This window comes from Pristis pectinata, chromosome 7 (assembly GCF_009764475.1).
Source record: "Pristis pectinata isolate sPriPec2 chromosome 7, sPriPec2.1.pri, whole genome shotgun sequence".
NCBI classification, from domain to species: domain Eukaryota; kingdom Metazoa; phylum Chordata; class Chondrichthyes; order Rhinopristiformes; family Pristidae; genus Pristis; species Pristis pectinata.
In genome coordinates, this window is record NC_067411.1 from 32,717,017 (window position 1) to 32,730,137 (window position 13,121).

At 39.3% G+C, this 13,121-nt stretch overlaps 1 protein-coding gene across 3 annotated transcripts in view; it reads left to right on the forward strand.

Moving 5' to 3' along the window:
* The window catches only part of LOC127572583 (lysine-specific demethylase 4C-like), a 276,139-nt gene extending 268,298 nt beyond the window's left edge, over positions 1-7,841 (forward strand). For 2 of the 3 annotated variants that reach the window (XM_052020000.1, XM_052020001.1), the window contains exons 21-22: positions 2,613-2,705; positions 6,739-7,841. In XM_052020000.1, the coding sequence (XP_051875960.1) occupies positions 2,613-2,705; positions 6,739-6,909 (264 nt within the window). In that variant the 3' untranslated portion in view covers positions 6,910-7,841. The remainder of the gene's footprint in view (positions 1-2,612; positions 2,706-6,738) is intronic. The other variant, XR_007956643.1, reaches the window with a different exon arrangement.
* The last annotated feature ends 5,280 nt before the right edge of the window (positions 7,842-13,121 follow it).

Below are 13,121 nucleotides of genomic sequence, written 5' to 3' on the forward strand. Positions count from 1 at the left end.
AGAATTTGCAACAGTAGCATTATTTCACTCTCTATAGATGCTGACCTGAATGTTTTTCATCAATTTCTGTTATTTTACCTGGTGCTCTGCAAATATCTGTATCAAAAATTTAATTTTGTTTGAAGGCAGTACATTCCACAACAGACTGTGAGAAATGCACTCTTGGAACAACAGATACCTGAGAAATTAATGCAAGTTTTTTTGTGTGGTTTACGTTCATTTTGGAATGAATCTTTGTTATTGTGATCGATGTTAGGAGCAACTGGAGCTATTGAGTCTGGCCAGAAATAAAAAGGAAGCCAAAATGAGAATAGTATTGTCATATATACCCCAGACCACATGAAACGTGGCATGAAATTGGAGCTGTTCTTGACTTTGTTGGGAGGTGAATTCAGAACCAAGGAGTGAAAGTCCCATCATCATGTATCCTGTATATCACAGTGATGACCAGAGAAATGAACACTGGGCTGGATATATTGATCAGTTCTTTTTTCTTTACAAAGCTATAAATGCTAAAATGAAAAGCAGACCCACTAAACATACAAAACATTAGAAGTTGTTGTTACTAAAGTTGGTATCCATTTTGATTATTGGTGCTAGATCAGTCTCCATTTCCTCTTGCTCTGTTTTGTGCATAAATAGATTATTTACAGCCAAAGATGTTTGAGTGTGTGATCTTAGTTTATGGACTAATTATGAATAGACAGCATGGATTTGTGTGGTGGAGGTCATGGCCCACTAACTTGGTTGAGTTTTTTGAGGAGGTAACAAAGATGATTGATGAGGGTAGGGCAGTGGATGTTGTCTACATGGACCTCAGTAAAGCATTTGACAAGGTCCCTCCTGATAGGCTTATCCATAAAATTAAGGCACATGGTGACTTGATAGGTTGGACTCAAAATTGGCTTGGTCATAGAAGACAGAGGGTAGTGGTGCTATTCCATAGAACCATACAGCACAAAACAGGCCCTTCGGCCCACCGTGTCGTGCCGTCCATCAGACCACCCTCACACTACCTAACCCCTTCCTCCCGCATATCCCTCTATCTCATGTTCCTCCATATGCCTATCCAACAAGCTCTTGAACCTGTTCAATGTATCTGCCTCCACCACCACCCCAGGCAGTGCATTCCATGCACCAACCACTCTTTGGGTGAAAAACCTCCCTCTGACATCTCCTCTGAACCTCCCACCCATAACCTTAAAGCCATGACCTCTCGTCTTGAGCATTGGTGCCCTGGGAAGGAGGCGCTGACTGTCTACTCTATCTATTCCTCTCAATATTTTATATACCTCTATCATGTCTCCTCTCATCCTCCTCCTTTCCAGTGAATAAAGCCCTAGCACCTTAAGCCTCTCCTCATATTCAATACTCTCCAATCCAGGCAGCATCCTGGTAAATCTCCTCTGCACCCTCTCCAACGCCTCCACATCCTTCCTATAATGAGGCAACCAGAACTGAACACAGTACTCTAAGTGTGGCCTAACTAGAGTTTTGTAAAGCTGCATCATAACCTCGCGGCTCCAACTGGGAGGTCTGTGAACAATGGTGTTCTGCACGGATTAGTGCTGGCACCTATGTTTCTAATAAAATGATTTGGACAAAAATGTAGGTGGGCTGATTAGTAAGTTTGTAGATGCAAAAGTTGGTGGAATTGCACACAGTCAGGAAGGTTGTCAAAGGATTCAGGCAAGGTGTAATTCAGTTGGAAATTTGGATGGAGAAATGGAGTTTAATCTGGACAAGTGTGAATTGGTACAGTTTGGGAGGTCAAATGCCAGAGCAAAGCATGCAGTAAATGGGAGAACCCTTAGGAGCATTCATGTACAGGGAGATCTTGAGATGCAAGGAAGGCCATATCTCCCTGAAAGTGGCAACACAAGTAAATAGGGTGGTAAAGAAGGTGAACGGCATGCTTGCCTTCATTGGTCGGGGCATTGAGTATGAAAGTTGGGAAATCATGTTGCAACTATAAAAAAAACTTTGGTTAGGCCACATTTGGAGGATTGTGTGCAGTACTGGTCGCCGCATTACATTAAGGTTGTGGAGGCTTTGAAGAGGGTGCAGAAGAGATTTACCAGGATGTTGCCTGGATTTGAGTGAATTAGCTACAAGGAGAGGTTGGACAAACTCTGATATGTTTTCATAGAGTGTCGAAGGCTGAGAAGCACAAATAGCATAGATGATCAGAGTCTTTTTCCCAGGATGGAAATGTCAAATACGAGAGGGCTTAGATTTAAGGTGAGAGGGGGAGTGGGATGTTTGATGGAGATTTACAAGGCAAGCTTTTTTTTACACAAAGGGTGGTACATGCCTAGAACATAGTAGAAGCAGATACAGTGACAACATTTAAGAACCATTTGGACAGACTCACAAACAGGCAGAGAACAGAGGGATGTGGACCTTGTGCAGGCAGGTGGGATTAGTTTAGATTGGCATTATGCCGAAGGGCCTGTTCTATGGTTCCAATTATCAATACAACGTAAAGTGTTATTTCTGTTTTGGATATTCTGTATAGTAAGTGAATTGAAATTTATCGTAGATGTACATCAAGTAACATAATTTAGATTGATATTATCAATTTAACAGCTGTTCTAAAATTGGCTTCATAGGTTGAGTTTGAAGATGGCTCCCAACTTGTAGTGAAACGTGACGATGTCTACACGTTAAATGAAGAACTGCCGAAACGGGTTAAGTCACGACTAGTAAGTAAACTCTCCTGGAATATTCTGATACTTGTATGTAAAAAAATTTTCAAAATAACTGTGTACAAGGCAAACTATTTGTCCTAACCTAACTCATTGATCCAAAACCATTTACTATGTCGCTGTCTGGATTATCCAACACTTCACAAACTGGTATGCCCCAAACAATAGGCAGTTCAGAACAGGGTGTAAGCTGATGTATTTGTCAGTCCACACCCTGTCCTCCCACTGTTGTATCTAATTATTCCACACTTTTTGCCTTTAAAACTACTGAATAGAGTCAATCAGTATCAATAATATCCTGTTATCAATCCTAATTTTAACATTTACTTGCCTGAATTTGTGTTTCTTTGTTATCTTGCTATTTAATTTCAAGTAATATTATAGATTACCATCTGATACAGTTTACAATATGTTCATCTTTAACACACCTCCTTCCAGTTTGAAAAGGCCAATTTCATCCAGTTTTCCTTATAGTTCACACCTTTGACACTAAGTGGTACTCTGTGGCTGATCTTTGCACTTGGATGACCTCCCTATTTCTCAGAGCCCAGAACCGGACACAATGTACATTGTGTGGCCTAAGCAGATGTGGGTCCAGTAAAACTCTGCTAATCCACTATCTGTTTTCAGGTGCTGACTCCCACACTCCTTTTTACACGCCTGGGTTTCCTCATTCACTTTAAACCTACCGGGTTGACTGGACAATTTATTATTCAACTCTGCAACATCTAACAAAAAAGTGAATTAAAAGTGTAGACCACAAGAGACTGCAAATGCTGAAATCTGGAGTAACAAACAATCGGCTGGAAGAACTCAGCAGGTCAAGCAGCATCTGTGGGAGGAAAGAGGTTGTCTACGTATCGGAAGTCGTGATGCAGGGTTTCGACCTGAAACATTGACAATTCCTTCCCTCCCACAGATGCTGCTCGACTTGCTGAGTTCTTCCAGCAGATTGTTTGTTGAATTGAATTAAACGTGTGTTGATGTATTAATAGCATCTAATATTTTGGAAAATGTGCCAGTCTGGTACCAAAGTCCTCAGCATGCCAATTAATGGAGCTTTACTGTAGCCTGATAGTGACCTGTGTGCTGCAGTTGGTTATGTAATTTATGATATCGATTTTGATGATTGATCTAAATTGACTGAGCATGTCAATGGAGATCCAGTCTGTCTGCCTCTTAGATTATTCAGCTTCATTCACAAAGTGAGCACATTGCCATTTTTGTTCGATGAATTGTCCACTGCCCTTGTTCAAGATTTTTTTTAGCTCTTTCTATCTTTTGAAGGCAGACTTATTTGATTCCAATGGTCCTCCTCCCATGGAGCCATTCACCTCTTCCCACCATCCAGGGACGTGGGCAATCTTTCCAGATAAAAAAGTGATTCACGTCCATTTCTTTCAATGTAATGTGTTGCATTAGGTGTTCACAGTGTGTTCACCTATACATTGGGGAAATCAAATGCAGATTGGGTGATTCCCTTTTGGAGCTATCTACTGTATGTTTAGTCTGCAGAAGTGGTCTTGACCTTCTTGTTGCCTGCCATTTCTCCATCCTACTCCTATTCTAACCTTCCTGTACTGTTGCAATGAGGCCAAACACTTCATCTTCTGCCTGGACAAGTTGCAGCCTTTTGGACTCAATATCCAATTTTAGGTAACGCACTTTCTCCTCCAAGTATAGGAACTAGTCATTTCTGCTGTAAGTCATCTATCTGTGATTTTTTTCCTCAGATTTTCTCTCTCCGTTAGCACAGCTTGACCCTCTGGACATGTCTCACTGTTACATTATATGTAAAACCACAAACAAAGAAATATAATCACCCTCCAACTTGTTCCCATTAACCCATTTGACTTAGCCTCACCCTATCACAGATAGTCCCATCCATCCCTCTTCCACCCTCTCAAACTTAAAACTGGCTTGTTTTCTTTTCCCCAGTTCTGACATTAACTCTGTTTCTTTTTCCCAGATGCTGCCTGACCTGCTGAGAGTTTGCAGCATTTTCTGTTCTCATTACTTGTTTAGATTTAAATCCCTGAGCTCAGATTGAACAAAATGACTTTCAACCTTTGCATAAAATTTTATCATTCTTCCCAACTGGACCCTTAACTACCAGATTATTAATTCAGTTTCTATCACTGTATAATCCTAGATCTAATACAATCTGTTTTGATTTTGGTTCCTCCACAATCTAACTGAGAAAACCATCTCATGTACTCTGCAGGGATTTATACTGGACACTATTACTGCTCATTGATTTGAGTCCCTCGTGATTATTGTATCTCCCTTATTACATGCACCTAACTTTTTGACTTTAGCTAACGTTGGGGGACTAAAGAAACTCCCACCAATCTTGCTGTTTCTTACTCCAGCAACCCTGATCTAACAATTATCTGGGTTGGGATCCTTTCCTTCTGCTGCTATTATCACATCCTACATTGTCAAGGCTACTGCTCCTCCTTTATTTTGCCCATCACTTCGATAAATAGATATCCTGGAATATTTAATTCTCACCTTTGGTCATATTGCTACCATGTCTCTGTAATGGCAATTAGATGTCACCCATTTAGAACAGTACCGCACAGGAACAGGCCCTTCGGCCCACAGTGTCAGCGCCAAACACAATGCCGAATTGAACTAAACCTCTTCTGTCTGTATCCATATCCCTCCACTCCCTGTATATTCATGAGTCCACCTAACAGCCTCTTAAATACAGCTATTTTATCTGCTTCCACCACTCCCCTCGCCAACCCGTTCCAAGCACCCATCACTTTCTGTATAAAAAAAACTTGCCCTGCACATCTCCTTTAAACTTTCCCTCTCTCACCTTAAATACATGTCCTCTACACTGTCCAGAACTCCACCAATCTTTGTGTCATCTGCAAACTTACATTTTCATCCAAGTCATTTATATATATCACAAACAACAAAGGCCCCAGTACAAATACCTGTGGAACACCACTGGTCACAGACCTCCATTTATTTCCACCTGTGGCATTAATTTATCTATATTGTAATGAATGCTGCATGCATTTAGATAATGAACCAATTTTGTCCCGCCCTGACTCTGATTGGAGTTGTACAGTTAAGTATTGAATACAGTGCTCCTTCCTGATCAACTCTTTGTTGCAACCATTGTGATATCAGCTTGTACTTTGTTTAAACTTTGTGAATTTTCACTTACAAGAGCCCTCTCCCGCAAGTTGTCCATCCCCAGTGTATTAAATTTAAAGTCTTATGCAGTAATCGTATAAATAAGGAGCAACAGCTCCTCTTTGGGAACAAAGGTCCACATACTGAAAGAAAATTCCTTTAGTACCCGCTTTAAATGATAAATGTGCTCACCTTAAAAAGATATTTTAAAATCACCTTTACGCATAAGTTTTGACAGCAGTTGAAGAGAAAATGTGTTTTGCCTTGAGCATAAATTGTCAATTACTTGATTGGCAAATGAAAATCAGAAACAGTTAAGATAAAGGGAGCTGACTGGATAATGTAAACTGTGTTTAGTTAGACTGATGTCCTGTTTAATTTGTTGTTATCCTATTGTCATTATTTTTCTGAGATTTCAAGTAGTTCTAGAGTGAAGCACGTGTGATGGTTAAGGGAGCAGGAAGTAAGTTTCACTCAATAGTCCTTCAATCAAGATATTAAAAAGGATCTTCTACTATTCAGCACAACGATATTCAAAATCATTCAATGAGTGACAAAAAAGGGCAGCTGTGTGGCTTTTAATTCTGTGCCAGAAATTCAGCTGCATACTTCAGCTCTGTGTCACCCATGTGATCATCATCCTTCAATAATATAATTTAGTACCCAACATTCCTTTTGTAATATTCTGTCAGAAATTGAATGACATTGTTTTGAGGCAACTGATAGTCTGTGCTCACTCCCAGAATCATGCAACACTGGAAACGACCAGTAACCACTCTCCCTTTTGCTCTTTTAACTCCCCCTCCCTCAAAATACTTCTTCAGGCAATGCAATGCTCTAATATTTGAATTTCTTAAAATGTACCTTTGTTTGACAGTCTTCAGCTTCAGACATGCGCTATGAAGCCACATTTTCCACCGAGAACATTCAGGCAAAGAAGCGACCGCGTGTCCTGAATTACAAATTCATGAATGAGTACGTGGATGATCCTGGATATCGCACGTTCTTGGGAAACTTCTTCCAAACCCATTGCCGCCAAGGACAATAAGGTCAAGCTGACAACCAAAAAGAAAAACTATTTGATAAGTCAAAATAAATCTCCGACTTGCTTGGGTTACAATTGTGTAATACTCAGTTTGTTTAAAAGAATGAGGGAATCCATAAGCTCCTCCCCACCACCCGCTCTGAAGAATAAAGGGATGAAGAAATATCTGGATATTGCTTCTTGGAACAAGGACTTTCTCTGATGTGAATGAATAATTTTTCAAGTGTCTCAGAAACGGGCTTCAATTTGGAGCCTTTAAAAAAAATTAACATGCTTAAGTGTACTAAAAATATTTTTATACGATTGCTACAGTTTTGGGTAGCACGTGTTTTGCTTGTTTTTAGCCTTATAATTTTGAGACTGTTACTGAATCACTCTTATTTGGCTCTTTTGCTTTTATTCTCCAGACTGAACAAAAGAGAAAGAAACGATCTATTGCTACCTGATAGCAGATTTTTATATGTTTAATAAAATATAGATAAGTGACAGATAGTTTGCAAACAAGTACATTTTATGTTATTTGGTACTCTTATCCGTTATATAAAAAGAAAAGGCCATTTCTAAATTGTAAAGGACACTTTTCTATTCTGTAAAGTGAGGGTCCTACAACATTTTTGAATGATCTATTAAGAGTATTTTAGCAAGAAGCCTTGCCTTACTTAATCCTTTGTCTTTAGTTTTTCAGTCAGCAAACTAATGGAAAAACGAGGTGATTCCTCCTAAAGGAAAAGGTTTATACTTTAGGGGCTTAATTGTAGCAACAATGTGTGAGGTTTAAATCATTTTAAGTGCTCTCTTAAAAACAGGAACTCATTGCTCTTGTATTATAGCTGTTTGGCGTTATTGTTATTTTATGGTTATTTAATGTGATTTTCCTCTTTAAAAACCCTAAAGTTTATGAATGGGCAGCATTGAATAAAACCACCAGCACCGAATCATCTTCTGGTCTTTTGAATTCATCGGGTTTTATCCTTTGCTACTCAAACACTCATTCTCCATGACTATATTTAAAGCTTTGCTCAGGAGAATCTTTGCTGCTTTCCACATCTTGTAGCATACCACATCATTTCTTCTCATAACCCACATAAACCCTTCAGGGATCCAAACCGATTCCAGCCTGCTTCGTACTATTCTGTACAGCATCTCCCAAAAATAAATTTGTATTTTCAACTGAATTCAAGTCCTCTTACCCAATGTGCCACAAAACAACAAACATCTGCCCCTTTATAGCTTGCCTCTTACACATTTCTCTTACCTCTTACAAAAGACTCTTCTCAGAAATGGAGGAAGATTGGATGAAAATTAAAATCTTAATAATGTCTTGTATTATGTGATGACCTGTAAATTCTTATAGGATAAGTAGAGTTGGAGAGCATACCTGCTGCACAAACTGTCAATTTCACAAAGAAGAACTGTAGCAAGTGGAACTTGTTTTTCATTTTAAATTAAAGCACATCATGGAAGCATCGTCAGTGGATGTTTACATTAGGACTATGTAGTACTTGTTGCTGATTTTAAGCATTTAGTCCACTGAGAAATCCACCAAAAGTCTCTGGAACTTCTCAAATAAACCAAGTGCAAACTAAATAGAGAATTGGTGTGGAGATCTTGCCACTCACCAGGAAGCTTGCAATCCAATTATAACCTGTTTAGTCCTGCAACTTTAAAGTCTGTACTGATCTGAGGTATAATCAAGATTATTAGATTGCTTAGACCATGACACAATGGCCTGCTCCCAGCTTTCTGCTGTAAAAACTGTTAGTCTTTTAAAATGCTTTTCCCATACTCTAACAATCCCCAATGAATGAAACCAGTGGCTTAATATATCCTATACCACATCTCACCAGCCCAGCGTTGTGCTAGGGAATCACCAGACTGAGAAGAGCCACTGGACTGCAGGGCAATCTGATGGAGTTGGTATTCAGGATCTGTCAGTCAACCCAGGACTTCTACATCTAACAACACCTATACACAGGAGCCAGACTTACTTCCTTTGTTTACATGGCAAATGCTCAATGTTCCATCTGAAAACACCAGCGTTAACCAGTGAGATCCAGACCAACAAATCTGAAAATATCACAACCCAATGTTTAATCTTGGATCCATTTTAAGCAACAGAAACCTATTTTGTGCTTTCTCGTTAACGTTACACAGAGATTTCATCTTTCATCTGGATTCAAGTTTTCAGCCAGATGAAGGCTTTCAGTTGAGGCATCTTTACAAAGCATTTTAGTAAGAGGAAACAGCAGAACGTATCAAGTCATAGATATCTTGATTTAAGTTCACTTCCACACAATGCTGTATCCTTTACTCTATCGTGCTGGTAAGTTGTTTGTCAACCTTTCAGTCCATACCAGATGATGTTGTTTATGGATGAGATACGGTTGCAGTCACACCTCCATGTTTCTGACACTCCGTTGTCATTGGTTCTGACTTTTTATTTTGCTGCATACGCAGGAAAGAAATATTTACAGTTTGTTTTTGCCTTTGGCACTCAAATTAGTCTTTTCTGCTTTGGCTGTGAAGGCCTGTGAGGCTTAACATATTGAATGAGATAATTAAAATTGATGACTGTCCCTGTCACACCTACATCAGTAGCCTTCTGTATGAGATACCCTGTTAGATCTTTCTCAGGTTGCTTTCAAAGTAACTTATGAATTCTTGAACAATGTTTTAATGGCAGAGAAAAGTACATGAAGACCACCTGTAAATTAATTCTGAAATGCTCCAGTTGTTTTCTGGAATGTATTTTCTATCATCTCACTGATCAGAGAAAACAAACCTCCTTAACATATGATGATTTCAGCTAAGGCGAGGTGGCAGTTCTACCTTGGTTTCTGTTTCAGAATGGATGGAGTCACTACCATTCATTTCCATATTCTCAAGGCAGATTGGTCCTATGTGCAGTGAGCCCTGTTGGGAAGTGGACTAACAGCTGGTTTACATACCTTTCCACTGGAATTGAACTAGCACTTCTAAATCAAGAGTTCCTTTGAAAGGCAAGGAACTGGAGAGTATATGTTCAACTACATTTCAACAAAGAATCCTATAGTATTCATGCTTATTTTCTCCAAAGTCATTAGTCTCCACCTTGATCCCCTCCACTGCATAAGTGTGCTGTACAATAGAATTGGATCAAGTCAACTGAAACATACAGTACATAAGCAAAAATAACATCCTACATCAATAAAATGTCAGCTTTCTGAATTGTATAGATTTGTTAAAAGGCCAGCTCCGCTTGACAAATTTAATAGCTTTCTGAACTAACCAACTAGATAGCTAAAGGGAATGCAAATGTATATGTAAATTTTCATTCAATAAGTTGATTTATTTACATGTTACAAAAATTGAAGTGCATGGTTTAAATGGAAATGTATTGGCAAGGTACATACATGGTTGACAGACATGAAACAAAGGCTGGAAGATATAGTCTCATGTGTAGATTGTTTTTTTTATCAGTTACATTTAGATTTGTTCATGTTTTTCTCCCTGTTGACCTTTCCCAATCCCAAGTTTTTTCCTTCAGACTGCAGTGTGGAAATCAATTGTAATGCCTCTATTCATTTGTAGCAAAACAATTCCCTTATTTTCTCAAAGGAGCACACAGTCATCCTCCTTGGCTGCTTCCAAAACTAAGTCCTCATTAAATTCACTGAAACAGGATGTTCAGTCCACTCCATTCTATTCCTTTCTTCTCTCGATCCTTATTAAACACATTTATGCTGTTTGTCTCCACTTTTCCTTCCACATTCTTGTTACCAGGTAGTTTGCCGTGAATTCCTTATTCTAATTGTTCATTACTGATTTATCTCTCTGTCGTCTCTGCCCACAAATGAAAACATTTTTTCCTCATCCACCCCTTTTGCTGCAACTTCTCCAACTGTCTCTGCACCTCTCTCCAAACAGATAGACTAAAAATATGCAGTTATTCAGGTATTGAATATTAGATCGTAAGTTTAAAAAATAACTTTGTTTAACTCTATCCCTCCTGAAACTAAAGCTTGCATTGCTCTTTTAATGGCCTCTTTAACATATCTCATCCTCTGTTCTTAATCCCAATATCACTCTGTTCCTTCACTCCATTTACATTATTATTCCAAGCAATGTGGCTTCTGAGCAAATGGCATCACCTTGGAATTTATACATTCGAGTACAGATTGAACTGTTCCTAAAACAGACATTGCTAGCCTGTAAATTTGTTGATTCAAAACCAACATACTCCATTTGGAAATTGCAGGATCTTCAACTTTTAATAGGAATGGCACTGTTAATTATACCCTCACATCGTGAGAACCAGTCATACTTAGAAGTATGTTTGTTATTTTGCTTACAAGTGACTTTCCCTATCAGTTAAAATTTAAGTCAAACCACCCACACTATCTCCAAAAGAGACTATTTTGAAATACAGTTATGCCAGAATAAGCAACTTGGTTTTAATTACTAGTTGAGCATTTGAGGGAATCTCACTTTTGTAAATATAAGTTAAGCAAGAAATTCTACATATGCAATTGAGATAAAGAGTTTTTAAATTTCTTTAATGCTGCCTTCATTCAAACTATTATGTCCAGATTTATAATACAACTGAGTTATGTAATTATGTTTTCCCTGACCACTCCTATTTTCGATCTTCCAAGCTTGTCACTCCATGCAGAATAAATTCCTGGCTAGTTTCACTTTCTTTTCCAACTGTTTAACTGTAAATTAGTGCATAAAATTGAAGTACAACATAGCTCTGATAATCCATTATCCCATTGTTCGGATTCCCAATGGTTCAGCAGCTTGGTACTCAGATATTGATTCCTGCACTCCCTTTAACACACAGGGACCCCACTTTCCCTGTTCTCTTGACACATCAAGGCTCCACATCTCACACTCCCTTTAATGCACGATGTCCCAGTTCCTGCACTCCTTTGAAACCTACTGGCTTCACTGGAAAATCTATTGCAGGAGTGAGTGTGTTACATCTAAAAAAAAATGAATTGCAAATATTTTGGAGTATTAATAGGAATAAGATCCAACAGCCTGGAAAACCTGCCAGTCCGGCACCACCAAAGTCCCGAACGTGCCTGACTATGCCAAACATCCTGAAGACTATAATTACATCAGCACATTCTAATCTGACTACTACTCCTCTCTAGCTCTGATTCTCTTCCTGGCTGGTTATCCTGGTACCATATTCTCTCACGATCTGACCACCATATTTTTGCAGTGACAAACTAACCTGGTTCACTCTTAATAACCTCTGAAGTAATTGGGTAATCCACTCACACCAGTAAAAGCTTGTTGGTGAAGTCCCTGGAGCACTTCTAGTGTTAAACATCTCAATGTTTCACGTGGCATTACCAAGTTGAAACTGACATTGGGCCAGAAGAGACAAAACTAAAAGATTGGTTAAAAAGGGTAATTTTTAAAATCTTAAATGGAGGGGTGAATGAACAAGAGACCAGAGGTAGAGGAAAGCAGAGCACCAAGGATTGTAGACCTTAAAGTAAACTCTACATCTCAGAGGATCTACTTTGAGCCCAACACATTGATGCAATCATGAAAAAGGCATGCCAGTGGCTCTACTTCATTAGGAGTTTGAGGAGATTTGGTATGTCACCAAAGACTCTTGCAAATTTCTACAGATGTACAGTGGAGAGCATTCTGACTGGTTGCATCACCACCTTGTATGGAGGCTCCAATATGCAGAACCAAAAGAGGCTGCAGAGGGTTGTAGACTCAGCCAGCTCCATCATGGGCACAACCCTCCCCACCATATTCAAGAGGTGGTGCCTCAAGAAGGCGGCATCCATCATCAAGGATCCTCACCACCTGGGACATGCCCTCTTCACGTTACTACCATTGGGGAGGAGGTGCAGGATCCTGAAGACCCACACTTATAGTAATTTTCATGTCTTTATGTCTTGCGCTGTACAGCTGCCGCAAAACAACAAATTTCATGAGATGTGTCAGTGGTAATAAACCTGATTCTGATCAGAATGAAACACCTTGGCTGTAATCTCGATAGGACATGCAAAGTCAGCATGCCCGCTCAGTCGGCACTGCAAAGTCCACCTTACCAATATTGCCAGACTAGTCCAGCCTTTAGCCTGAGAGTCAGACCTCCAGAATCATAACTATCTAGCTATATTCCAGACTCCTTCCTTCAGCACCATTATCGGGAATGCTCTCTGTATAAAACAGCACAACATTTGAATGAATGATCGAGTTCA